The sequence below is a fragment of the Ranitomeya variabilis genome, chromosome 5 (genome assembly GCF_051348905.1).
Source record: "Ranitomeya variabilis isolate aRanVar5 chromosome 5, aRanVar5.hap1, whole genome shotgun sequence".
NCBI lineage: Eukaryota > Metazoa > Chordata > Amphibia > Anura > Dendrobatidae > Ranitomeya > Ranitomeya variabilis.
The window spans coordinates 256,751,331-256,777,708 of record NC_135236.1 but is presented as its reverse complement, the minus strand read 5'-3'; the positions used below and the strand labels follow the sequence as shown (position 1 = coordinate 256,777,708).

Sequence of the window (26,378 nt, the reverse complement as noted above, 5' to 3'; positions counted from 1 at the left end):
TGAAAGTGTCCCCAAGTGCAGTGGCAAAAACCATCAAGTGCTACAAAGAAACTGGCTCACATGAGGACTGCCCCAGGAAAGGAAGACCAAGAGTCACCTCTGCTTCTGAGGATACGTTTATCCGAGTCACCAGCCTCAGAAATCGCAGGTTAACAGCAGCTCAGATTAGAGACCAGGTCAATGCCACAGAGAGTACTAGCAGCAGACACATCTCTACAACAAGTGTTAAGAGGAGACTTTGTGCAGCAGGCCTTCATGGTAAAATAGCTGCTAGGAAACCACTGCTAAGGACAGGCAACAAGCAGAAGAGACTTGTTTTGGCTAAAGAACACAAGGAATGGACATTAGACCAGTGGAAATCTGTGCTTTTGTCTGAGTCCAAATTTGAGATCTTTGGTTCCAACCACCGTGTCTTTGTGCGACACAGAAAAGGTGAATGGATGGACTCTATATGCCTGGTTCCTACTGTGAAGCATGAAGGAGGAGGTGTGATGGTGTGGGGGTGCTTTGCTGGTGACACTGTTGGGGATTTATTCAAAATTGAAGGCATACTGAGCCAGCATGGCTATCACAGCATCTTGCAGCGGCATGCTATTCCATCCGGTTTGCGTTTAGTTGGACCATCATTTATTTTTCAACAGGACAATGACCCCAAACACACCTCCAGGCTGTGTAAGGGCTATTTGACCAAGAAGGAGAGTGATGGGGTGCTACACCAGATGACCTGGCCTTCACAGCCATCAGACCTGAACCCAGTTGAGATGGTTTGGGGTGAGCTGGACCGCAGAGTGAAGGCAAAAGGGCCAACAAGTGCTAAGCATCTCTGGGAACTCCTTCAAGATTATTGGAAGACCATTCCCGGTGACTACCTCCTAAAGCTCATCAAGAGAATGCCAAGAGTGTGCAAAGCAGTCAAAGCAGAATATGGGGACATTGAAGAACCTAGAATATAAGACATAACAAAAAAGTGTGAAACGACTGAAATTAAGTATATAATTCCACATGTGTTAATTCATAGTTTTGATGCCTTCAGTGTGAATGTACAATTTTCATTATCATGAAAATACAGAAAAATCATTAAATGAGAAGGTGTGTCCAAACTTTTAGTCTGTACTGTTTAATGATAGTCTATCTTCATTTGCTATTTAGATTGTGAGCCCGAATGGGGACAGTGATGATGATATCTATAAAGTGCTGTGGAATTAATGGCGCTATATAAGAAAGTGGAATAAATACACACATTTGTTGACTTTACAGTTAAAACGCTTAGTATTTGTAGTATTAAACAATTGTCATATATTAAATATATAAAATTCATATGTGTTTACCTGGTGGTGTCCCTGTGTGGCTCTTTGAGGTAGCTGGAAACAAGATGGAGAAGGTTCTGGAACAGTAACCTTGATGTGTGTTACCACCGACATGCCAGGGGGTTTACTTGTCTGTCTATAGGACAGATAACATTTTTTTTTTAGCTAAAACAGACACTATTTATCCAAAGCCTAATAAAATGATTGAGAAATCACTTAACTTGTATAGTAACTGTATTAATAGCTAGTATACTGTCATCTTTTGATCTGTGGAGGATTGATTTCAAATTCATGGTGACTTGTGAATTTTAAGAAATTAAATTCCCACACTCTGAGATTTGATTCACAAAAATTAGCCCCTCTAAAATGCCTGATGGTATCTCACCCGCTGCTGAAGACTCAGAGTGGGCTAATGCCATCAGGCGCATCTAAACGGTTTTCCCCAAAATGCCCCGCAGCTAACACATCACAATGGTCTAGCACAGAAAATCGGGGGAAAGTCACACCCAGTATAAAAGATGGGGGCCGGCCAAGCAGCACTATTCTGGAGTAGAGATAGGAGGTCACAGTGCACAGATCATTCCACATAGGGACAGAAAAAGACATAACTTGGTGAACTACAGTACTTTCAGAGCACTAGCAGATTGAAAATGGGAGTGCAAGTGTCAGCCAATGAATACTAATCCAAAGATTAAAGTGATCTATATGGAAGAGCTGTACCTGTATAGTCATCAGTATGAAACATTGATTGATCTGAGATATACTGCAGTAGCAGCATGTTATTAACAGCCTTTTTTATTCTACATGCACTCTGCATACAAGGAGGGCAGTCTTAAACCCCTCAGTGCTATTTTTGCAATTAAATCAAAGTCCCGAATCTAAGGGTGTATCACAGAAAGGGTGATTCCTGCATTGTAATATGAGCAAAACATTTTCTTTTACAACCTAAAGAAAGATCTCCATAATCCAGAAATGTAAACACAACTGTATACCTCACAAAATGTGAGCATTGTAAAAAACATTTTTTTTTTGCACACTGTGGATGGAATTGTCCAGTATTAGACATGTACACATGCCATTTGAATACAGCTGCCTGTTGCAAGTGCTTGCTTTTGGGATTTTTTTCTTGTGCTTCAACACACTGCCTTCATTCTTTTTGCTCATGCAAAGTAAAGCACTGCCAAGTGGTCTTACTGCTGGAAAGTCTGGGGCAGGAAAGCCATAAGGCGAATGAGTAGCTGCAGGGCCAAAAGCAGAAGCTAAGGCTAGGTTCACATTGCGTTAACAGCCCGCTCACCACATACATTAACAGGCTGCTGTTAACGCAAGTGCCGATATGTCGTTGCGCTAGCGCAGATAGAGCTAGCAGATGCTCTGTCTGTGTAAGCAGTGACGGACCCGGAAACGCTGCAGCCCGCGACCCAGGGTCCGTCACTCAATGGCGGCACATCGCTAGCGCACAAGCCCATTGTGAACATGCGCTAGCGATGGGTCCGACATAGGACTTAATGGCGGCGTTAACGGACTGCGTTACACCACGTTATGCCGCGGTGTAGCGTAGTCTGTTATGACCCCAATGGCAGAGGGTCTCAGGAATAATGCTAAGTCAGTAAATACAGAAAACCAGCTCATAGGGCAGTGGTAACTGGGCTGACCATATAACTAATCCTAGCACCACAAATACCAGCAGCCGGGGAACGTTCCTACATTGATCCTAGACGTCTCGCGCCAGCCGGAGAGCTAACTACCCCTAGAAGGGAAAAGAAAGACCTTTCTTGCCTCCAGAGGAAATACCCCAAAAAGTTGGATAGAAGCCCCCCACAGATAATAACGGTGAGGTAAGAGGAAAAGACAAACATAAAAATGAGCTAGGAATTTAGCAAAGAGAGGCCCACTAGCTAATAGCAGAATATAGAAAGATAACTTATATGGTCAGCAAAAAATCCTATCAAAAATATCCACACTGGAAATTCAAGAACCCCCGAACCGTCTAACGGCCCGGGGGGAGAACTCCAGCCCCCTAGAGCTTCCAGCAAGGTCAGGAATCACATTTAGTACAAGCTGGACAAAAATGAAAGCAAACAAATAACCCAAAAAAACAAAGAAGCAAGACTTAGCTTAATTTAGCACGAACCAGGACCAGCAAACAGGATCAAACAGAATGTGTCTGATAACACCGATGCCAGGCACTGGACTAAGGTTCCAGGAGGTTTATATAGCAACACCCCTGAAGTAACGACCCAGCTGGGTACAAACAGAGGGAAGGAAATCCCAGAGTCATATCACTAGTAACCACTAGAGGGAGCCAAAAAAGTCTAATTCACAACAGTACCCCCCCCCCTTAAGGAGGGGTCACCGAACCCTCACCAAGACCACCAGGGCGATCAGGATGAGCAGCGTGAAAGGCACGAACCAAATCGGCCGCATGCACATCAGAGGCAACCACCCAGGAATTATCCTCCTGACCATAACCCTTCCACTTGACCAAATACTGAAGCCTCCGCCTGGAGAGACGAGAATCCAAGATCTTCTCCACCACGTACTCCAACTCGCCCCCAACCAACACCGGAGCAGGAGGCTCAGCAGAAGGAACCACAGGCACAACGTAGCGTCGTAACAAAGACCTATGGAACACGTTGTGAATGGCAAACGAAACCGGAAGATCCAAGCGAAAGGACACAGGATTAAGGATTTCCAATATCTTGTAAGGACCGATGAAGCGAGGCTTAAATTTAGGAGAGGAGACCTTCATGGGAACAAATCGAGAAGACAGCCACACCAAATCCCCAACACGAAGTGGGGGACCCACACCGCGGCGGCGGTTGGCAAAACGCTGAGCCTTCTCCTGTGACAACTTCAAGTTGTCCACCACATGATTCCAGATCTGCTGCAACCTATCCACCACAGAATCTACTCCAGGACAGTCAGAAGGCTCCACATGTCCCGAGGAAAAACGAGGATGGAAACCAGAGTTGCAGAAAAATGGCGAAACCAAAGTAGCGGAACTAGCCCGATTATTTAGGGCAAACTCAGCCAACGGCAAGAAGGTCACCCAATCATCCTGATCTGCCGAAACAAAACACCTCAAGTAAGCTTCCAGAGTCTGATTAGTTCGCTCAGTTTGTCCATTAGTCTGAGGATGAAAGGCAGACGAGAACGATAAATCAATGCCCAACAAACAAACTGGGATCCTCTGTCAGACACAATATTCTCAGGAATGCCGTGTAAACGAACCACATTCTGAAGGAACACAGGAACCAGATCGGAAGAGGAAGGCAGCTTAGGCAAAGGCACCAAATGGACCATTTTAGAAAAGCGATCACATACCACCCAGATGACAGACATACCCCGAGACACCGGGAGATCAGAAATGAAATCCATGGAAATATGTGTCCAAGGCCTCTTCGGGACAGGCAAGGGCAAGAGCAACCCGCTGGCACGGGAACAGCAAGGCTTAGCTCGAGCACAAGTCCCACAGGACTGCACAAATGACCGTACATCCCGTGACAAGGAAGGCCACCAAAATGACCTAGCCACCAGATCTCTGGTGCCAAAAATTCCCGGATGACCTGCCAACACCGAGGAATGAACCTCGGAAATGACTCTGCTGGTCCACTTATCAGGAACAAACAGTCTGTCAGGTGGACAAGAGTCAGGTCTACCAGCTTGAAATCTCTGCAACACACGTCGCAAATCAGGAGAAATGGCTGACAAAATAACTCCTTCTTTAAGAATACCAACAGGTTCTGTGACTCCAGGAGAGTCAGGCACAAAGCTCCTTGAAAGAGCATCAGCTTTCACATTCTTTGAACCTGGTAAATACGAGACCACAAAGTCAAAACGGGAGAAAAACAATGACCAGCGGGCCTGTCTAGGATTCAAGCGTTTAGCAGACTCGAGATACATCAAATTTTTGTGATCAGTCAAGACCACCACACGATGCTTAGCACCCTCGAGCCAATGACGCCACTCCTCAAATGCCCACTTCATGGCCAGTAATTCCCGATTGCCCACATCATAATTCCGCTCAGCAGGCGAAAACTTCCTAGAGAAGAAAGCACATGGTCTCATTACCGAGCAACCAGGGCCTCTCTGTGACAAAACGGCCCCTGCCCCAATCTCAGAAGCATCCACCTCGACCTGAAAGGGAAGTGAGACATCAGGCTGGCACAAAACAGGCGCCAAAGTAAACCGGCGCTTCAACTCCTGGAAAGCCTCCACGGCTGCAGGAGCCCAGTTAGCAACATCAGAACCTTTCTTGGTCATATCCGTCAAAGGTTTAACAACGCTAGAAAAATTAGCGATAAAACGACGGTAGAAGTTAGCAAAACCCAAGAACTTCTGAAGACTCTTAACTGACGTGGGTTGAGTCCAATCATGAATAGCTCGGACCTTGACTGGGTCCATCTCCACAGCAGAAGGGGAAAAAATAAACCCCAAAAAGGGAACCTTCTGTACTCCAAAGAGACACATTGAGCCCTTAACAAACAAAGCATTCTCACGCAAAACCTGAAACACCATCCTGACCTGCTCCACATGTGAGTCCCAATCTTCAGAGAAAACCAGAATATCGTCCAGATAAACAATCATAAATTTATCCAGATACTTCCGGAAAATATCATGCATAAAGGACTGAAATACCGAGGGAGCATTAGAAAGCCCAAAAGGCATCACCAAGTACTCAAAATGACCTTTGGGCGTATTAAATGCAGTCTTCCATTCATCACCTTGCTTAATGCGCACAAGGTTGTATGCACCACGAAGATCTATCTTGGTGAACCACTTGGCACCCTTAATCCGGGCAAACAAGTCCGACAAGAGAGGCAAAGGATACTGAAATTTTACAGTGATTTTATTCAGTAGCCGATAGTCAATACAAGGTCTCAAAGATCCGTCCTTCTTAGCCACAAAAAAGAATCCCACACCAAGAGGGGAAGAGGATGGATGGATATGCCCCTTCTCCAGAGACTCCTTGATATATGAACGCATTGCGGCATGCTCAGGTACTGACAGATTAAATCATCTTCCCTTAGGAAATTTACTACCTGGAATCAAATCTATGGCGCAGTCACAGTCCCTATGAGGAGGCAGAGCACTGGATCTGGACTCACTGAATACATCCTGATAATCAGACAAATACTCAGGAACTTCCGAAGGAGTAGAGGAAGCAATAGACACCGGCGGGGAATCAGCATGAATTCCCTGACAGCCCCAACTTGACACAGACATTGCCTTCCAATCCAGGACTGGATTGTGGGTCTGTAACCATGGCAGACCCAAAACCACCAAATCATGCATTTTATGCAGAACAAGAAAACGAATCACCTCCCGATGTTCAGGAGTCATGCACATGGTTACCTGCGTCCAAAACTGCGGTTTATTTTCCGCCAATGGCGTAGCATCAATACCTCTAAGAGGAATAGGATTTACTAACGGTTCAAGAACAAAACCACAGCGCTTGGCAAATGACAGATCCATAAGACTCAGGGCGGCACCTGAATCCACAAACGCCATAACAGGGTAAGAAGACAAAGAGCAAATTAAAGTCACAGACAAAATAAATTTAGGTTGCAAATTACCAATGGCGACAGGACTAACAACCCTTGTTAGGCGTTTAGAGCATGCTGATATAACATGTGTGGAATCACCACAGTAAAAACACAACCCATTCTGACGTCTATGATTTTTCCGTTCATTTCTAGTCTGAATTCTATCACATTGCATTAAATCAGGTGTTTGTTCAGACAACACCACCAGAGGATTAGCGGTTTTGCGCTCCCGCAAACGCCGGTCAATTTGAATAGCAAGCGCCATAGAATCATTCAGACTTGTAGGAATGGGGAAACCCACCATCACATTCTTAATGGCTTCACAAAGGCCATTTCTGAAATTTGCGGCCAGAGCACACTCATTCCACTGAGTAAGCACGGACCATTTCCGAAATTTTTGGCAATACACTTCAGCTTCATCCTGACCCTGAGAAATAGCCAGCAAGGCTTTTTCTGCCTGAATTTCAAGATTGGGTTCCTCGTAAAGCAATCCGAGCGCCAGAAAAAACGCATCAATATTCGCCAATGCCGGATCTCCTGGCGCTAGCGAGAAAGCCCAATCCTGAGGGTCGCCCCGTAAAAAAGAAATAACAATTTTAACTTGCTGAGCAAAATCTCCAGATGAACGGGGTCTCAGAGAAAGAAACAATTTACAATTATTCTTGAAATTCCTAAACTTAAATCGATCTCCAGAAAACAATTCCGGAATAGGTATTTTAGGTTCAGACATAGGACTACTGGTAACAAAATCTTGTATACCCTGCACACGAGCTGCCAGCTGGTCAACACTTGTAATCAAGGTCTGCACATTCTTGTCTGCAGCAAGCACACGCCACTCAAAGGTAAAGGGGAGGAAGAGAAGGAAGGAAAAAAAAACCTCAGAATTTCCTTTCTTATTATCCCACTTCTGCAATGCTTTAAACATTCAATATTGGCCTGGCATACTGTTATGACCCCAATGGCAGAGGGTCTCAGGAATAATGCTAAGTCAGTAAATACAGAAAACCCGCTCATAGGGCAGTGGTAACTGGGCTGACCATATAACTAATCCTAGCACCACAAATACCAGCAGCCGGGGAACGTTCCTACGTTGATCCTAGACGTCTCGTGCCAGCCGGAGAGCTAACTACCCCTAGAAGGGAAAAGAAAGACCTTTCTTGCCTCCAGAGGAAATACCCCAAAAAGTTGGATAGAAGCCCCCCACAGATAATAACGGTGAGGTAAGAGGAAAAGACAAACATAAGAATGAGCTAGGAATTTAGCAAAGAGAGGCCCACTAGCTAATAGCAGAATATAGAAAGATAACTTATATGGTCAGCAAAAAATCCTATCAAAAATATCCACACTGGAAATTCAAGGACCCCCGAACCGTCTAACGGCCCGGGGGGAGAACTCCAGCCCCCTAGAGCTTCCAGCAAGGTCAGGAATCACATTTAGTACAAGCTGGACAAAAATGAAAGCAAACAAATAACCCAAAAAAACAAAGAAGCAAGACTTAGCTTAATTTAGCACGAACCAGGACCAGCAAACAGGAGCAAACAGAATGTGTCTGATAACACCGATGCCAGGCACTGGACTAAGGTTCCAGGAGGTTTATATAGCAACACCCCTGAAGTAACGACCCAGCTGGGTACAAACAGAGGGAAGGAAATCCCAGAGTCATATCACTAGTAACCACTAGAGGGAGCCAAAAAAGTCTAATTCACAACAGTAGTCCGTCTAAAGAACGTCTCTAATGCAGTGTGAACCCAGCCTAACACATTGCTGCAGTGCATGAAGCATGCTGGCTGGCTCCCCATGAACTACAATTTGTAATTGTTGTAAGCAACAGTACTCGACCAAAAGGTAGCCTGAAAGTAGTGTACAAAGTAACTCACACTCCATGCATGGTCCAGGTCCTGAATTTAATAATGCAACATTTCTTTGACAAATATAACCACTTGAGAAAGGCAGTGGCTATGGCCAGAAAAGTGTCAGCTTATTTCAAATGATCTTATATGGCAAAGTACGCCCTCTTGCCTTTACAAAAACAAAATGGTCTTCCATAGCACCACCTCATTTGCCATTTTGCAACCCACTGGAATTTAATACTGTATATGTTGCAGTATGTATGAGCAGTGTAAAGCAGTGATAGATTACGTCATGCAGCAGGCAAACTGAAGCTTAGGGTACGTTGAGATCCAACATTGAAAGCTGATGAGTGATGTGTGTCATCTACCTAAGCTCTTCGAAAAAGTGGCAAAATTAGTTAGTAAGGACATGTGTGGAATCAATAATGTCATACCCCTCATATTAAACCTGGAAAAAATACTTACCAGAATGTAAGAGGGAATGGGCAAATAACAACCACTGGCACCTGTTCATCGTTGCTATGTGTCTGTTTGTGACCCTCAAGGGCCAGGTTATGTGCTGCAGTTTTCGGAGGGCGGGATTAAAAAGAGGAGGAGGTACAGCAGCAGGTGGATGTTAAGGGGGACATAGACTTAGTACATGTAGGGGACGGAGATGTCAGGCAGAGTGAAAATGATGATGACAATGACACTGGCCATGACAACTAACCATCACAGCTGGGAGATTAAAGTGAACCACAATAGGGACCTTGGTCATATTTGTGATCATGACAAGCTTTTTGATGAAATGCTTGTGGAATGATGTTGTTAAAGTGGATTTCCACTACTCAGACAACCCCTTCTCAATCTAGCTCTGAACTGAATCTTGCATATCTTTTTATTCTATTCATTGTCAGCAAGCAACCTGAATGGTACCTAACTCATTCTATCTACGGCATTGAACCTGCATATATCTAGATTTCTTAGCCATCTTAGTAAGCATTTGTTTTTGTATATAGATATTGACCTCTCACTTCTGCTTGTCCTTATGCAGAGAGATCACATTCCGTAACTGTTTTCAAAGCGGTTTATGATCCATGTAGGCCTGGACATTTGTTTATCTGTTCACTACATTTATTGTGTCCTGCTGTCTCAACTGAGTTAGATTGATTGCTAACGAGAGAGGAAAAAGCAAAAACAACAAAAAAAAATGAGATCTAAGAGCTAGCCTTCTATAAATGTAGACATACTTTGGGGAAGCATTCATGCAGGGGTGTATTCGTGCACTATTATTCGCGTACAGTTATTCTAAGTACTGGCAGTTAAAACATGGCAGTTAGACAGGTAAGACAATCTAAATCTAATCCCTGTTCATTTGAAACAGAACAAATATTCACCATATGTATTTGTATAATATTGATCCTGGCTGCCGCATTCACGCACATTCACCACCCTTGCATTAACTCTTTACACTCCATCCATATCGGCCCCTCTGTCCTTGCCTCTCCTATGTATAGCACTCACACTCTGTTCACATTGCTTAACAGTGCAGATCCATTCAGTCCCACCATCCAACACAAGAGACGCTGTCACAAATCACTTAACCATCTGCTCACTCTTTCTATCCTCCTTCTCCTAGTCGCTGGAGACATCTCTCCTAACCCCGGCCCCCCATGTTATAGCCAGTCAAACCTCCCAACTGCTACACTCAGAAACCCCTCTAACCTTATTAACATTCCATGCATGCCTTCTGCCTCTTTCAATTGTGCCCTTTGGAATTCTCGCTCTGTGTGTAATAAACTCCCCTTCATCCATGAGTTCTTCCTTTATGATTCTCTTAACCTCTTGGCTCTTACTGAAACCTTGATACAGCAGTCAGACACCACCGCTGCTGCTGCTCTTTCATATGGTGGACTACACTTTTCTCATACCCAAAGATCGGAGAACAGAGCAGGTGGAGGCGTTGGTCTGCTCCTATCACCCAAATGTACATTCCAAGTTATCCCCCAAGTACCCTCACTTGTCTTCCCTTCCATTGAAGTCCATGCTGTCAGACACTACGTCCACTTCTCCATGTGAGTGGCGGTGGTGTATCATCCTCCCGGCCCCTCTCATCAGTTCCTGGATCACTTTGCCATCTGGCTTCCTCACTTTCTTTCCTGTGACATCCCTACCCTCATCATGGGCGATTTCAACATCCCCATTGCTTTTCCCCTCTCCCCATCTGCTTCTCACCTTTTATCTCTAACCTCCTCTTTCGGCCTCTCTCAGCAAATTAACTCTCCAACGCATGAAGACGGAAACTTCCTCGACTTGGTCTTCTCCCGACTTTGCTCAGTGGATGAATTCACAAACACCCCTCTCCTGCACTCTGACCACAACCTCCTTTCTTTCTCTATCAAGAACTGCCATCATGCTCAGGTCACCCCCACTTTCCACACTTATAGAAAAATACAGGCCATTAACACCCAGAAACTTATGAAGAACTTGCAGTCATCACTGGCCCCTATCTCCTCCATCTAATGTCCTGATTCTGCACTGAAGCATTACAATGAAACCCTGCAAAGTGCCCTGGATGAAATTGCACCTCCTATACATAGGACAACTCGCTATAGACGGCGACAACCGTGGCACATGCTGCAAACACGTTTCCTGCAGCGGTGCTCCAGGTGCACCGAACGTCTGTGGAGAAAATCTAATCTACCGGAAGATTTCATCCATTATAAGTTCACACTTAAAACCTACAACTCTGCCCTTCACCTCTCCAAACAAACTTATTTTAACACCCTCATCACCTCACTGTCCAATAACCCTAAATGTCTCTTTGACACTTTCCAGTCCCTACTCAACCCAAGAGTGCAGGCCCCAACCACAGATCTCCGCTCTGATGATCTGGCCAATTACTTAAAAAAAAAATTGACCACATCTAACAGGAAATCATCTCCCAACCCCTTCATACCATGCACTGTCCTCCCTCCCCCACAGCATCTAGTTCACTCTCTGACTTTGAACCAGTCACAGAAGAAGAAGTAATTAGGCTCCTTGCATCTTCTCGCCCGACCACTTGCACCAGTGACCCCATTCCGTCACATCTCCTCCAGTCCCTTTCCACGGCTGTCACCTCTCACTTAACAAAAATATTCATCCTTTCTCTCTCTCGGTGTTTTTCCCTCCTCATTTAAGCATGTCATCATACATCCATTACTTAAAAAACCATCCCTTGATCAAAACTGTGCCGCTAATTATAGACCTGTCTCTAATCTTCCCTTCATCTCTAAACTCCTCGAACGCCTGGTCCACTCCCATCTTATCCACTATCTCTCAGATAACTCTCTTCTCGACCCTCTTCAATTTGGTTTCCGCTCTTTACACTCTACTGAAACTGCCCTCGCTAAAGTTTCTAATGACCTACTAACAGCTAAATCTAATGGTCACTACTCCATGCTAATTCTCTTGGATCACTCCGCAGCATTTGATACTGTGGATCATCAGCTCCTCACTATGCTCCGCTCCATCGGCCTCAAGGACACTGTTCTCTCCTGGTTCTCCTCCTATCTCTCTGATCGCTCTTTCACTGTATCTTTTGCTGGTTCCTCCTCTTCTCATCTTCCCCTTACTGTTGGGGTTCCTCAATGATCAGTCCTAGGCCCCCTCCTCTTCTCTTTGTATACTGCTCCTATTGGACAAACAATCAGTAGATTTGGGTTCTAGTACCATCTCTATGCTGATGACACCCAATTATACACTACTTCTCCTGATATCACGCCTGCCTTTTTAGAAAACACCAGTGATTGTCTTACCGCTGTCTCTAACATCATGTCCTCCCTCTATCTTAAACTGAACCTGTCTAAAACTGAACTCCTCTTGTTCTCTCCCTCTACTAACCTACCTTTGCCTGACATAGCCATCTCCGTGTGTGGTTCCACCATTACTCCCAAGCAACATGCCCGCTGCCTTGGGGTCATCCTTGATTCCGAGCTTTCCTTCACCCCCACATCCGATCATTGGCTAGCTTTTCTTATCTGCATCCCTAAAACATTTCTAGAATTCGCCCTTTTCTTACTTTCGACACTGCAAAAACTCTTACTATTTCACTCATTCATTCTCGTCTTGACTATTGTAACTCTCTCTTAATCGGCCTCCCTCTTACCAAACTCTCCCCGTTCCAATCTGTCCTAAATGCTGCTGCTAGGATTATATTCCTCACCAACCGTTACACCGATGCCTCTACCTTGTGCCAGTCATTACACTGGTTACCCATCCACTCCAGAATCCAGTACAAAACTATTATCCTCATCCACAAAGCATTCCATGGCTCAGCACCACCCTACATCTCCGCGCTGGTCTCAGTCTACCACCCTACCCGTGCTCTCAGTTCTGCAAATGACCTGAGGCTAGCATTGTCGGTAATCAGGACCTCCCAGTCCCGTCTCCAGGACTTTTCACGTGCTTTGCCAGTTCTTTGGAATGCACTACCCAGGTTAACATGATTCCCCAATCCCCACAATTTTAAGCGTGCCCTAAAAACGCATTTGTTCAGACTGGCCTACTGCCTCAACGCATTAACCTAACTATCCCTGTGTGGCCCACTGTCATGTCGGACGCTGTTCACACTAGGGCGTCCGACAGACAGCGGTAATACCTCATTCGTCCACTATATGCTCAGTGGTGCCGGTTAGATTAGATCCAGATTATCCGGGGTTAATCTGGCTGGTACTCGGGTTGAGGGCTGAGTCACGCCCACTGCCTTTAAATAGTTTTGCTGGGCTTTGGGCGTCGTCACCGATTATAGCTTCTGTCGTGTGCTTGGTTATCTCGGTCTGGAGTGGTGGTCTAGGAGAAGGAGTTTCGTATCCGGTGGTGTATTTCCCTTTGTCATATTTTCTCCTTCCTTTATTTGTATTGTTTTGCCCTGTGCACTTATAGTGTATTCCTGTGTGACTGCGGCGTGGTGCATATTTTCCGTTATCCTTGTCTGTGCTAACTGTGGGTATTGGTGTGTGGTCTATTCACTGGGTGGTGGGTGGTGGTTTCAGCCTAGGGTTGAAACAGGAGACAGGGTGAGGGTGGAGGCCCAGACATGCACACCATCAGTGTAAACTCTGGGAGAAGGGTCAGTCAGGGTTTCCCAGAGTTGAGGGAAATCGCAGGGGCCTGGGTTATTAGCTCTTGCCTACCTAGGCTTCCCGTGACACCCATTCAAAAAAAAAAAAACATAATCAGGTTCCTAACATCATGTTCTCTTACACTTTATGCAGTGTCAGGCAGCTGCTACAAAGGCAAATAAAATAATGGAATGTATTAAAAGAGGCATAGATGCTCATGAGGAGAACATAATTTTACCTCTATACAAGTCACTAGTTCGACCACACTTAGAATACTGTGCACAGTTCTGGTCTCCGGTGTATAAGAAAGACATAGCTGAACTGGAGCGGGTGCAGAGAAGAGCGACCAAGGTTATTAGAGGACTGGGGGGTCTGCAATACCAAGATAGGTTATTACACTTGGGGCTATTTAGTTTGGAAAAACGAAGACTAAGGGGTGATCTTATTTTAATGTATAAATATATGAGGGGACAGTACAAAGACCTTTCTGATGATCTTTTTAATCATAGACCTGAGACAGGGACAAGGGGGCATCCTCTACGTCTGGAGGAAAGAAGGTTTAAGCATAATAACAGACGCGGATTCTTTACTGTAAGAGCAGTGAGACTATGGAACTCTCTGCCGTATGATGTTGCAATGAGTGATTCATTAATTAAATTTAAGAGGGGACTGGATACCTTTCTGGAAAAGTATAATGTTACAGGGTATATACACTAGATTCCTTGATAAGGCGTTGATCCAGGGAACTAGTCTGATTGCCGTATGTGGAGTCGGGAAGGAATTTTTTTCCCCATGGTGGAGTTACTCTTTGCCACATGGGTTTTTTTTGCCTTCCCTTGGATCAACATGTTAGGGCATGTTAGGTTAGGCTATGGGTTGAACTAGATGGACTTACAGTCTTCCTTCAACCTTAATAACTATGTAACTATGTAACTATGTAATAGCCCTCTGTGTCTGTACTGTTACATACTTAGGCTGTTAACTGGTTCATGCAGCTTTACATGAACACCCGATCCTTACACTATGGCTGGTCTGAACAACGAAAGCAATTGTCATCATCCACTTCTCGTGTCTCCCTTTTTCCTATAGATTGTAAGCTTGCGAGCAGGGCTCTCACTCCTCTTGGTATCTATTTTGAACTGTGTTTTTGTTACGCTGTAATGTCTATTGTCTGTACAAGTCCCCTCTATAATTTGTAAAGTGCTGCGGAATATGTTGGCGCTATATAAATAAAATTATTATTATAATGTTTTCCACTTATACTCAACTCTGATGCCAGCACTGTTCCAACTGTGACGGCACTGGATCTCCTGGGGATTGCTACATCACGTGATCCCTGCAGCCAATCAGTAACCTCTTCACTCTCCCCACAGCTCTCACTTCCTCCGGATGTATGTGATATGTCCAAAGAGAGGGAGAGTGAAGCAACCACTGATTGGCCACAGGGTTTATGTGACTTAACAATGTTAATTGCTTAATAATTTTGTGAACAGCAAACCTGTTGTGGATCCTAAAAAAAGGGATAATTTTCCTGTTTGAGATACCATTAGCTCTTCATATTCAAAACAGTACACCTGTTTTGGCTCCCTAAATAAAGGGATTTTTTTTATGGCTTGTGAAAAAGCTTTCTCCACTATATTTGGCAAAGAATAATGCTTATAATACTCCCCAAACTTGGATAATTTTTGCACTTACCATGTGAAAAATCCATAGATTCTACCTTTTGCATTGTATGTGTATTAACACCATTATGCAGGCATATGCCTCCAAAAAGAGATCAGTTTTGGACAGTTTGCACAATTTAAAGGAGATATCTGAGACTTTGTGAAAAACAAAAAACGGGCCTAAGCACTAACAGGCAGGTAGTTGCTACCTAGCTGCCTGTTGTGCCCGGCGCTGTTCATCAGCTGCCTGTGCTGACGTCCGAGGCAGCTTCTTTTCTGCTCCACTCTGTTGACGGGGCTGGACTATGACGTCATTCTGATTGACAGCTGGATTCCCGCTGTCTAACTGGGAGAGCTGTCAATCAGAATGTGTTGGAAGCCATGTACCATCAATACAACCAACGTGAAGTCAGCAGAGACAGCTGAATCCCTGGCAAGAGCGGTCTGTGACTGCTCTGTGATGGCAATGAATGGCGCTGGGCACAACAGGCAAGTAGGTAACAACTACATGCCTGTTAATGCTTAGGCATATTTTTTGTTTTTCACAGAGTCCTGGTTATTCCCTTTAAAGGGAAACTTGCAGATTTTTGCCATTTAATCTGAGGGCAGCATAATTTAACAAGAGATGCTGATTACAATGTCTTTTATTAACATGAGATTATTATTGCTTGACTAGGTTTCATGTGCACAGCAGTCAGGCTAATCTGTGCAGCACTACCCCACCACTGATTGGCAGCTTGCTGAAAGCTACATCTACAACATCTAAAATAGATATTCTATAAAAATTAAACAAGCAGTCCAATTGATGAAACATCACTGGAATCAGACTGTGTTTGCAGTATTGAGCTCAAAACAGGTTCAACACACAAGCCAGGAGACATCAGAGTATTAGGCTGCCATCACACTAGCAGTATTTGGTCAGTATTTTACATCAGTATTTGTAAGCCAAAACCAGGATTGGAACAAATAGAGGAAAAGTATAATAGAAACATATGCACCACTTCTGCATTTATCACCCACTCCTGGTTTTGGCTTACAAATACTGATGTAAAATACTGACCAAGTACTGCTAGTGTGACGGCAGCATTATACACATATTTTCCGGCAACTAAAGACTTTTCAGTAATGAATTTTCAATAAAATGTCCTGGGAAAATTCGATGAAGTCCGCAAACTTGAATTTTAAACGATCCGCTTATCTCTACATCAGACAACAGCATTATTCCAGATTACAATGACCCCTTAACAGTTATAGGAACCAAATAGCAGTCCCTGGAGAATCTTTTGGCCAGCTAATGAAAGACTAAGTTCTCATAAAGGCGGCTTTAATGGAGGTGTACATTAGCATTTTTATTTTGGTGGCAATAACTGAACTAACTGTATTACAAGGGTCTACGATGCTGTTAGTTCAGGTCAATTGACCCACAATCAAACTGGAACTTGTGGCCTTAATACGGATATTAAAATGAAAATGAACAAGGCCCGAGGAAGAGCACACAGCTGCACTCATGTGATGTCGTTTTATTGTGACCGCCTGCCTTCTCCATACCACATCAGATTGTTTTTGTTCTGGTCTTAATATAATGTGCAGAACAAATCAGATCCCCATGAAAGAAGGCCAAAGATTTGCAATCTTATTTCTCAGATTATGTTCAAAGTAAGTACTATTAAATATGTCGCAACCAAAAGTTTTGACACTGACAGAAATTTTGGTTTCCAAAAAGGTTCGTTGCATCAGTGTTTTTAGATCGCTTGAGTCAGATGTTTCTGTGGTTATTGACTTTCAATTATCAGCATTTCTTAAGTTTTTACATTTTTCTTGGCAAATACATCAAATGTATACAAATATTCAATATTTGCTGTGTTGACCCTTATTTTTCAAGATTTCTGTCATACTGGATATCAGTTTCTAGGCCAAATCCTGACTGAAGACAACCTATTCTTGTCTAATCAGTGGTTGGTGTTTATCACAATTTCTGGGTTTTTGTTCATACACCCACTTTTTAAAGATTGACCCTGGGTTCTCAGTGGGATTGAGATCTGAGGAGGATATGGACACAAAATGTCATTGTTTTGTTCACAGAACCAAATAGTTAAAAATGATTGTTCATCATCAAAATACACCAGGATCGTAGGAAATCTTGAAAGATGTGTACATGCAGTTCTTTATTCATGCCAGTGTTCTGAAGTAGACATGGGCGAAACTGAACAGTAAAGTTCGAGGTCCGTACCGAACACCTATTGTTCAGGCACGGACCCAGAACACAGACTTCTTTAGGTAGTCTGTGTTAGGCCGGGGTCACACTAGACCGTAATACGGACGAGTGCTATGCGATAAAAAATCGCATAGCACTCGGCCCAATGTTAATCTATGGTGCAGCTCCCATCGTCCAATATTTTCTCCACCGTATTTCGGATCCGAGGGAACTCGCATCAGGCTGCGATTGTCAGCGTATCTCGGCCGAGACTCGCCAATGCAAGTCTATGGGTGCGAGAAAAAATCGGATTACACACGGACCATGCGTGTGCATTGCGAGAAATACGCAGCGGTGTTCCATAGAAAAGCCGGTAATTCAATTGCCGGCTTTGCATCTCTCCTTCACAAACCCGACAGGATATGAGACATGGTTTACATACAGTAAACCATCTCATATCCCCCTTTTTTTTTGCATATTCCACACTACTAATGTTAGTAGTGTGTATGTGCAAAATTTCAGCGCTGTAGCTGCTAAAATAAAGGGTTAAATGGCGGAAAAAATTGGCGTGGGCTCCCGCGCAATTTTCTCCGCCAGAGTGGTAAAGCCAGTGACTGAGGGCAGATATTAATAGCCAGGAGAGGGTCCATGGTTATTGCCCCCCCCGTGGCTAAAAACATCTGCCCCCAGCCACCCCAGAAAAGGCACATCTGGAAGATGCGCCTATTCTGGCACTTGGCCACTCTCTTCCCACTCCCTGTAGCGGTGGGATATGGGGTAATGAAGGGTTAATGCCACCTTGCTATTGTAAGGTGACATTAAGCCAGATTAATAATGGAGAGGCGTCAATTATGTCACCTATCCATTATTAATCCAATTGTATGAAAGGGTTAAAAAACACACACACACATGATTTAAAAGTATTTTAATGAAATAAACACAGCGGTTGTTTTAATAATTTATTGCTCTCTCAATCCATCCAGAACACCCTCGCTTGGAAAAATAATAAACGCACAAGATACATACCTTCTGATGTCCTATCACGTCCAACGAGGTAATCCATCTGAAGGGGTTAACTAATATTACAGGCACGAGCTGCGATAAACCACTCGCTCGTGCCTGTAATCCCCGGGTGCTGAAAGGAAAGCAGAGTGATCTATACTTACATTGAGTCGCGGTGATGCGCCCCTGCTGGATGTTCTCATGAACTGCAGCCTGGGAACTTTTTCCCACGCTCCAGGTCATATGAGGACATCCACCAGGGGGCGCATCACCGCGACTGAAGGAAATGTAGGTCAATGACCTACATTTCATTCATTCGCCGGGGATTACAGGCACGGAGCACAGCTGCATTTGCAGGGCTCCTGCCTGTAAAATAATTAACCCCTTCAGATCATGGATTACCTCGTGGGATGTGACGGTTGAGCTGAGGGTATGTATCTTGTGCGTTTATTATTTTTCCAAGCGAGGGTGTTGCTGATGGATTGAGAGAGGAATAAAATACTGAAACAACCGCTGTGTTTATTTCATTAAAATAATTTTTAATAATGTGTGTGTGTGTGTTTTTTTTAACCCTTTCAGACAATTGGATTAATAATGAATAGGTGACATAATTGACGCCTCTCCATTATTAATCTGGCTTAATATCACCTTACAATAGCAAGGTGACATTAACCCTTCATTACCCCATATCCCACCGCTACAGGGAGTGGGAAGAGAGTGGTCAAGTGCCAGAATAGGCGCATCTTCCAGATGTGCCTTTTCTGGGGTGGCTGGGGGCAGATATTTTTAGCCACGGGGGGGCCAATAACCATGGACCCTCTCCTGGCTATTAATATCTGCCGTCAGTCACTGGCTTTACCATTCTGGCGGAGAAAATTGCGCGGGAGCCCACGCCAATTTTTTCCGCCATTTAACCCTTTATTTTAGCAGCTACAGTGCTGAAATTTTGCACATACACACTACTAACATTAGTAGTGTGGAATATGCAAAAAAAAGGGGGATATGAGATGGTTTACTGTATGTAAACCATGTCTCATATCATGTCGGGTTTGTGCAGGAGAAATGAGAAGCCGGCAATTGAATTACCGGCTTTTCACAGATATCGCGCTGAATGAAATATAAATACAGTATATATATATATATATATAATGTGTGTGTCTCAATGGCATATATATATATATATATATATATATATATATATATATATATATATATATATATATATATATATACTGTATATATGTTTTCCCGAACATTTGAGCACATAAATCCATTAGATGTCGGTTTTGCAAGCTTGCGAGAAAATCTCGGCATACGGATGCCATACGGATGTCACACAGATGTCACACGGATCACTGTTTTTAAAACATTTGTGCGATTCTCGGCCGTGAAAAACGGACCGTTTTTTTATACGTTAAGTGTGTCCCCGGCCTTAGGCTGCCGTCACACTAGCAGTATTTGGTCAGTATTTTACATCAGTATCTGTAAGCCAAAACCAGAAGTGGAACAATTAGAGGAAAAGTATAATAGAAACATAGGCACAACTTCTGCATTTATCACCCACTCCTGGTTTTGGCTGAGAAATACTGATGTAAAATACTGACCAAATACTGCTAGTGTGACGGCAGCCTTACTGTTCGGGTTCGACACGCAGAACATTGGGTGTTTTCCACGCTATCATCTGCATGCGAGAAGCTCCGGCAGCTCTGATCGGCGGAAAGATTGTTACAACCGGTCAGAGCACCAGCAGCTGTGAATAGTCACAGGTGTTGGCTGAAGGGAGAGTACAACAGCGAGAGCAGACGGCAACTCATGGGAGCATTCCCCTGTGCTATAAATAAATACATTTAAAAAATGGCATGGGCTCCCCTCTATTTTTGATAACCAGCATGGCAAAACTGAGAGCTGCGAGCTGCAACCCTCAGCTGTCAGCTTTACCATGGCTGGTTATCAAGAATTGATGGGTCCCCACACGTTGCTTTTTTATTATTATAATAAATTATTTTAAAAAATGAAGTGGGGGTCCACCCATTTTTTAACAACCAGCCAAGCTAAAGCAGATAGATGGGAGCTAATATTCACGTGGGGACCCTCGATTCTTAAATATTTAAAGAAATAATCATTTATAGCGCAGGCACCAGCTGATGCCTGGCCTAGCTGTTATCAGTGAGAGCAGGTGTAGGCTGATGGGAATAGAAGTCCCATCAGCCGATGCCTGTGACCGGAGGTAAACCTTTTATCTCTGGTCACAGCTGCTGTCTCACTCTGTAATCTGACAGTGTGGGAGCCACAGTGCTCTGACCGGTGGAATTGATCTTACCACCGATCAAAGCCAGTGTTTGCCACTCTGTCATGCAGATTAGAGCAAGGCAAACAATGGATGTTCATCTGAATGGGGTCCGAGTTGGGGAACCAAACTTTTTAACTGTTGGTAGAACCCGCTGGACCCAAACATCTATGGGTTCACCCATCACTATTCTTAAGGCAACTTTGTGATGGACCCCACTCCCTTGGATGAAGAGCAACCCCACACAAACAAAAACCCATACAATGTGATAACCTCAAATCACTGACTAGGTTAGAATGGGTTGTAATAAGACCGGATATGGCACAGAAGCTGATATCTAGCATCCCAGGATGAAATACAGAAATTTTGGGAAATAAGGGTCAAAACTGTAAATATAGAGTCTTTACATAAATTGAATGTATTTGTCAATACATTTTTAAAAACTTATAAAATGATAATTGTACTTCAGTGAGTCACCATAGAAACATCTGACTAAAAGATTTTAAAACACTGAAAAGGAATCTTTGTGAAAACCAAAAGTTTGTGTCAGTCTCAAAAGGTTTGGCCACAACTGTACAGAGATATCAAACAGGTGCAAAAAATTGTAGCAATGTGAATCCTGTGTCATTGCCATTGACTGTACTATTGATACAATTGCATTTATTTCTAACTAGATGGAGACCCGATGCTATCGCATCGGAAGGGCAGTAATGTCACAATGGGGGCAGGCTTTGCAGCGTTGAGAATCTCTCCACCCCATGTGCTCACCCACCTATCCACTCTCTCTTTCCCCATGTGCTGACTTCTCCCGTCTGTGCTCTCATCTTTGACCTGTCTACCCCATGTGCTATCCCCCTTGTCTGCTGTCTCTCCTTCCTGTGCTGTCCCATTTGAGCTGTCTCCCCCCTGTGCTCTGTCTCTCTCACCACTGTACGCTTTCTCTCTCATGGTGTCCCGCTGGTGGTACCGCGCAAGAGGCTGGTACCACCAGCAGTTTCCATATTGAGACACCCATTGGGTGTCCCAATATGGAGGTCCGTGAACTTCCACCACTTGGAATTCTGGGATCCGGACACATCTGGACAGAACAGGATGTGAAGACCATACAAAGTACTGTAAGTATATATTAAGATTATTTGTCATTGCTTATGTATTACATCATTAAACAAAGATTAAAGAAGTATATTGTATACAGCTGTTATATTTGCAATAGCAACCTACCTGTAATCTTTGTAGTTGGGGACAATCCGTGCCACTGCCAAGAGAGGGTAGGTTGGATCTTGAAGGGAAGTTTCCACACCAACTAGCAGAACCTGTCGAGACATTCCATGTTAACGTTATAACTGGATTATACCACAAACTGTGACCTGCAGGACACCTAGACTCACCTGTAAAGCACTGTAAGTGAATCCATTCTGCTGTGCAATGGAGCTCGTTCTGCGCTCAATGGTAACATAAAGGTGACATCCAACAGGAGCCTGGTCATGTGGCTATGCGACGAAAATAAAAATACTGAGGCTATCTTTATTAGATGCATACTACACTTAAATACACAGAAAAGCTATGTGCATACGTTAAGTACTAGCAGCAGATTTTTCTGCAGTAAAAATCAAGAATGTTGGCAGTGAAAGCACTCTTTAGAATATGCACATTTCTATGGGTTTTTACTTGCGATTTTATTTTCCATTAATTTGAATAGATGAAAATTGCTGCAAAAATATTGAAACAGTTGACATGCAATCACCAAATCTGCAAGGAAAAAATAAGCAGCATGCGCTTGACATTTTGGAAAACTCATTCACTTTGCTGGTTCTTTAAAATGCTGTGTTTTTCTGCAGCAAAAACGTCCAGGACAAATATGGCAAAAACGCAGAGTGTGAACAAGTCCAAAGAGGAAATATAACAACAAGAAGTATGGAAAACTTAGCCACCACCATGCTAGCATAGCACAACAGCACATATGATGTGGGTAATTTGTACAATCATATAATCAGGTTATTTATGTATTTTTCTCAATACTTCATTGCTGCAATTTAGAAAGTGCCTATATTATATCTGACCTCATCGATGATCACTGAGTATGTGTTCATCTTCTTAGGGTCTGTTCGTATAAATATCTTTCATGTGCGAGGGCTGCCTAATTACCTAGTGTCAGACAGCACTCGCCCTATTTAATTAGAAAAGAGGATCATTTCGGACACAAAACTCAATTAAGGATAATTTTTGGTCCATCGCTTGTTAAAAAGCCATAGCTTTTTCCACGTACACCACCGTATATAACTACAGCACAGCAGTCACATTTCCCCAAAAAGGATAATTTTTGGAACATTCTAATATTTTAGAAAAGTCTTTCAGAGCAGCATGTTATTAATCACACTGTTGGTTGTCACCAGTTATCATCCATTTTCCCTATCCACATATGAGGTCACTTAGACATTAATAAGACCTTATTTGCATTAAATAGTTGAAAGACGTTCTATACATTACTAGGAGACAGAGTGATATGCATGGTTTTTCCAGACTATTGGAGGCATTTGCAGTCCGATAGCTCATCAAAGTGCACATTTCCAACTACTTTGGAGGTGAAAGTGTGTCTTCTTAAGGGTATGTGCACACGTTCCGGATTCTCTGCGGAAAAATTTGCAGGATCCTGCATTTTCTCATAGACTTGTATTAGCGACGGATTGTGACGGATGGCCATCCGTTTCATCCGTCGTGCACTGGATCCTGCGTAAAAAAACGGTCCGTCGGGCAGAGAAAACGTTCAGAGGAACGTTTTTTCTGCACGTCGGAAAATCGGTCAGCGACGCATCCTGCGCTGCCCGTCACTGGCTACAATAGTAGCCTAAGGGCTCAGGATGCGTCGCTGACTGTGAAAAGCAGGAATCCAGCGATGGGTCCCGTCTTTTCAAAGAGAGCATGCGTGGAAGAATTTCCCATCAGGGAAATTCTCTCTCGCTCGCTTTCTTTATCTTTTTATTATTGATGCTGCCTATGCAGCATCAATAGTAACAAGATATAATGTTAAAAATAATAAAAAAATAAAAAAATCGCAATATTCTCACCTACCGGCGTTCCCGCGCAGCATCACCGATGCTCCCGACAGCTTACTTCCTAGTAATACATTGCGAAATCTCGCGAGACCGCGGCTTCTCGCGAGATTTCGCAATGTATTACTAGGAAAGCTAGCTGCCGGGAGCATCGCTGCGCGGGACAACGGTAGGTGAGAATACTGCGATTTTTTTTTTTTTTTTTTTAACCTGGTTTGTGTTGTGTATGCGTTTTTGCACTGGAAAACCACTGCGAAGACGCATACACAACAGGTGCACATAGCCTCGACGGGTCCGTCAGAAAGACGGGCCCAGTGCACACGTTTTCCACAATCTGCACAGGATCCGTCATTTCAACGTCTTGACGGATCCTGTGCAGATTGTAAAAACGGAAGTGTGAAAGAAGCCTTATACAGTAGTTCTAATACAAAGATACATCTGGAGTGGCATCTGTGCAGCTGGACTTCACTCCCTCAATATGGGTAGAGTGACAATGTGGCTTCCCTCTGGAAGTGAGTTCTAAGGGGTAACGCTTCTCCTTGTGGAGAGTGACATATCAGCTCTGGCTTGTCAAAGTAAGGAGGCTTATTCGCCGTGCAATGCTCCTCTGGGAAATTTAATATGTAAATTGACTCTGCAGAGAGAGAGAGGACTTGAACTCTATAGCACCACCAGTCCACAGCCTCTCACCTAGCCAAATCAGTTCTCATGCTTCGCACTGACGAGGGCCAACAGCCCGAAACACCGTGTCTGCGAATTGAGATTCTGATTTGGCGTTTATCCTAAGTAATATTGCAAGGCTCGTTAAAGGGTTGATTGTGACTTGTAAGATCGCTACTTCCAACAGGTGGCACTATAGAGTTAAGTCCTCTTTCACTCTGGAAGTGATGCATTTCAATTAGCTCTCTAATGAAACAGTAAAGATGCTAAGGGTGCGGTCTCATGATGTTACCATGATGTATGTATTTCTTATTGTGTAGGACAGAGTGTATTTGAGTCCCCTTATGCATTTGATTACTACCTTCACCATGCACAGATGATAGGGGTGGAAGGGTTCCAGATCACAAATTGGCAGTCTGTATTCCAGCAGAAAGTCCTGGGAGGAATTATCAGCTACTGTCAGGATAAGCTCTACAACCATAAAAATACAAAACTCAAAGACCAAAACATCATAGTAAGCAAATATATGATATTCTTTTATTTCATCTATCAGGGCTACTTATAAGGCTAACTTCTAAGAACTGTTACCCCCAAAATTATGATAGTTTTACTCTGAATACAACATTGCAATTTAATAAATGGCACTGTTAATAACACTTGTACATTTAAAGGGATTCTGTCACGCGATTTTTGCTGCCCCATGTGAGAGTAATGTGTACTTACTGAGCTTCTTGCTGTAGCTTTGATAAATTTACCAATTTAGTGGCTGCAATTCTGCCACTTCATTCAATGCTGAGCTCTGTGTAACACCATCACCCACAATATTACTTGACTGATTGCTGCATACACTGTGCATAGGCAGAAAGTTGCCAATAAGTGGAAGGGGAAGATAGACAAAGCTCATTAATATCAAAGATTACTTTGATGCAGGTTAGCTAGTCCTCTCAGTGATAATCTCCTGCTGAATATACACTGTTTTATAAAAACTACAGCAAGCAGCTTAGTAAGTGACACATTGCTGGAATCAAGGTATCCGTCCCTACATTATGCTGTTCTCAGAGGAGATAGCAAAAACCTGGTGATAGGGTATTTTATAGGGGATATCTGGGCAAATCAGTGGAGGTCCTGCATCGGGGATGCCCATTGATCAGCTGGTTTTAGCTTATACATTGAATGGAGCTGACCAGCACAGGTCCGTTCAGTGTGGAGAATTGCACCTCAGCTAGATCTGATACTGATGGCCTACCCTAAGGATAGATGTTCAATATTAATGTCTGGACAACCCCTGTAATTGAGCCAGTCCCCCTCCCGCCTGTGAAATCCTTCCGTTATATGCTATATTGTCTCCAGCCCTCCATCTCCATTCAGCCGCAGTGACAGGCTCAGACGTGCTGCAGCTTCATCACACAAAGTAAATGGATGACCGGAGCCTCTAATGATATTTCCTTGGATCAGGCTGAACAACAAATGTTCGCTGCTGTCATCATCGTGCACCATGAACAGTCTGAAGCAACCAGTTAGATGAAACCAGATATTTCCGTCCCGCTTCTTCCCTCCATGAAGATGCTCTGTCACACTCGGGCAATGTGACTATGAATAAACTCAACGCAAATGAAGATACAACCAGCACAACCAGCACCCACATAATTCCTTTCCCAGTGATTGATTTTTATACTCTCTGGATGGAACTAAGAATGAACGGCTTACTGCTAATAATCACTTTGTACTCTG

The 26,378-nt window shown here is 43.7% G+C and overlaps 1 protein-coding gene across 1 annotated transcript in view; it reads right to left on the bottom strand.

The window, feature by feature from the left end:
- The window catches only part of CCDC33 (coiled-coil domain containing 33), a 154,931-nt gene that overhangs the window by 118,633 nt on the left and 9,920 nt on the right, over window positions 1-26,378 (bottom strand). The window contains exons 6-9 of the mRNA XM_077264109.1: window positions 25,009-25,118; window positions 22,326-22,427; window positions 22,159-22,250; window positions 1,329-1,443 (exon numbers count right to left, since the gene is read on the bottom strand). Coding sequence (XP_077120224.1) covers window positions 1,329-1,443; window positions 22,159-22,250; window positions 22,326-22,427; window positions 25,009-25,118 — 419 coding nt within the window. The remainder of the gene's footprint in view (window positions 1-1,328; window positions 1,444-22,158; window positions 22,251-22,325; window positions 22,428-25,008; window positions 25,119-26,378) is intronic.